At 34.9% G+C, this 2,966-nt stretch overlaps 1 protein-coding gene across 1 annotated transcript; it reads right to left on the bottom strand.

The window, feature by feature from the left end:
- Positions 1-958: 958 nt before the first annotated feature.
- On the bottom strand, positions 959-1,882 carry LOC148122941 (olfactory receptor 5K3-like). Its single transcript, XM_087897151.1, has one exon. It carries the CDS (start codon positions 1,880-1,882, stop codon positions 959-961), a length of 924 nt encoding a protein of 307 aa, XP_087753277.1.
- Positions 1,883-2,966: the final 1,084 nt, after the last annotated feature.

Below are 2,966 nucleotides of genomic sequence, written 5' to 3' on the forward strand. Positions count from 1 at the left end.
AATAGTCAGTAAAAGACAAATATCAAAAGCTTAGTACAATTTGTAGTTCATTTTGTGTTATTCTTTTCCTTTTTTGGTAAATAACTATCTCTGTTCAGATATTTAGAGTTTTTCATTCATTTTCTGCTCTATCAGACTTGAATGATATGTGTTTTTAAAAATATGAATATATAAATTATTTTCATTAGAGTTGGTGAAGGTGTTGCTATTCCTAACAACCAACAAACAGCAATAATAGCATGGAAGAGAAAAAAACTGTTTTAGTGGATACATTTGGGAGTTTCAGTGCATAGATAATAGACTAATAATCAAATAAAGTAAAAATCAAAGCACATAGTAATTTCACTGTATTAAAATCATTTTGAAGGATAGGCTGACAAGCATTACTTACCAGTATTGATATGGTATGATACTATGGTTCAGAAATTCTGAAAGGAAAAATGACTAATGTTCAATATGAAAATATTCTTGCTAGAAAATTTTTGGATAAGTACATGCTGAAATATAATCTCATGAAAGAATAAATGAAATATTGAAACTCAAGCTAAGTCATAAAGATTATTTTCCTTTGATGGATTATCTTATTATAAACAAAGGTTGTAATTTGCTGGAAAATTTAAATTCTGAAATTAAAAAACTTGCTAATGATATTAAATGGATGCAACAATTAGCAATAAATATATTTCTAAAATTCATTAGATGTATTTTAAATTGTAGCTAGATACAATCTAATGCTTCAACAGTTTTTTAAATTATTCCTGAAAATTTCAAATATATTTTAACAGAATTTATTTATTATGAACTGATTCCATTCAAATGTTCTTAGATTTCCAGAAATTAATAATTTTCTTTTTACATGGTCGATATTTTCTCATTGTGTGTGAGTTTAGAAAATGGTATGTTCATGTTTAAATTGTTTGTCCAATAAATATGATCCTTGTTGTCTAATGTTACAGAATCATCTCTTCTTCATGACTTTTTTCATCACATTTATTACTTCCTTATTTCTCAGACTGTAAATGAAAGGGTTCAATAAAGGAATTACTAGGGTATAGAAAATAGCTACGGGTATATCTTTATCTCCATCAATGACTGCTTGCGGTTGTGCATACAGGAAGAGAAGAGAACCATAGAATATGGATACAGACAGAAAGTGGGACACACACGTTGATAAGGCTTTCCCTCTACCCTCATTAGACTTCATTTTGAATATAGTGAAAAGTATATAAAAATAGGACACAAGAACTATAGTAATAGTACTGGCTAAAATTGACCCTGCAAAGCTAAATAATGTTAGTTCATTGATATGTGGATCAGTACAGGAAATTCTATATAATGGAAGGATATCACAAAAGAAATGCTTGATTACATGCGACCTACAGAAAGTTAACCTTAATAAAAGCCCCACTTCAACCATAGGATGCACATTTCCTATTATGTAGGATCCTATGGTCATCTGAAGGCATAGTTTCTTGGACATCATGGTGTGGTACTGCAGCGGGTTGCATATGGCCACATAGCGATCATAGGCCATTGCTGCCAGAAGAAAGCTGTCTGTAGTTTCAGCAACACAAAGAAAATAGAACTGTGCCATGCATTCATAGAGAGACATCTTTCTGTCCTCAGAAAAAAAGTTCTGTAGCATCTTGGGAGTAGCGGCACAGGAGCACAGGGAATCCATGAGAGCCAGGTTTCCCAGAAAGATGTACATGGGTGTGTGAAGACGGCTTTCCATGTAGATCAAGGCCACCAGTCCTATATTTCCCACCATGGTGACCAGATAGATGGCTAAGAACACCAGGAATAGAAGGATCTTCAGGTTTGGGTGATCTGAGAATCCCACCAGGATGAATTCATTTGTCACAGAGTAGTTCTCAGCCATCTCACCTTGCTTGTTGACACTATAATTACAAAGATATACAATTCTAATGGCAAGAATAAAATTTACTAATTTTGCTTTTTTTTAAGAGGGAAATTTCTTCTTTGTGCACTGCAATTGTCTCTGGAATGCATGCAATTGTGCTTTTGAAAGCATTTATTACCATACACTGTTAGCATCGATGATTTCTAAATTTAACTCACCTTTTACAGGGATACTGTAATGTGATTCATTTCTGGAGTGATATCCTCGCAGAAGGCTTTGTTCACATATTGAAAATAGTACATGTAGCAGTCTGCAGAGGGATCTTGTGCATACAGAATCTCCCACGTCTTAGTGTCAGAGGTCTCAATGAGGTTCCCATTCTGAGCATGAACTAGAAAACTGAGCTCTGCTCAAGATGAAAGCCAGGTCGCCCTTGCACCCCACATCCAAGGTAGGGAGTGTGTGAGAGTGTTTCCACCCACATGCACAGCCTGGATAAAATGCCTGCAAATAATTCTCAAAGTCTTGAGAGGCATAAAAATTGATGTATATGAAAATATTTTACAAAAGTTTTGCAGCAAGCTAGTCTTGCTCTGTGCTTTGGGAACAGATCTTCTTCACAGACTTATGACTTCTCAAAGCACCTGGAACATCAGGGTGGGAAACCAGACTAGAGCAGAGCCAAGGAAAAGTATTACACTTCTGCTCTAGCAGGAGATCTCCTGAAACTTCATTCATGCTATAGAAATGTGAATGGTGAATTTATTTTTTAAAAATAATAACAAGGATACATTTTTAAAAAATTAAAAGTGGAAAAGAAACAGAAAACAACATCTCTCTCTCTCTCTCTCTCTCTCTCTCTCTGTGTGTGTGTGTGTGTGTGTGTGTGTGTGTGTGTGTGTGTGTGTGTGAGTGAAATGATTGTGTTTTTCTTCTGGGGTTGTTTATTTTTATCTGTTTGGCTTTGCTGGTTCATTTGTATAGAGATTTGAGATGATACTCAACTCTAATCAAAGGTAAGTTTCTGTAGTGGGGCCAGAAATAACTAAGTACACACCTGCCAACACCCCAACCCTGATTTAGCACTGTGGAAAGTTCTGAC

This window comes from Myodes glareolus, chromosome 2 (genome assembly GCF_982192425.1).
Source record: "Myodes glareolus chromosome 2, mMyoGla1.1, whole genome shotgun sequence".
Classification (NCBI taxonomy): domain Eukaryota; kingdom Metazoa; phylum Chordata; class Mammalia; order Rodentia; family Cricetidae; genus Myodes; species Myodes glareolus.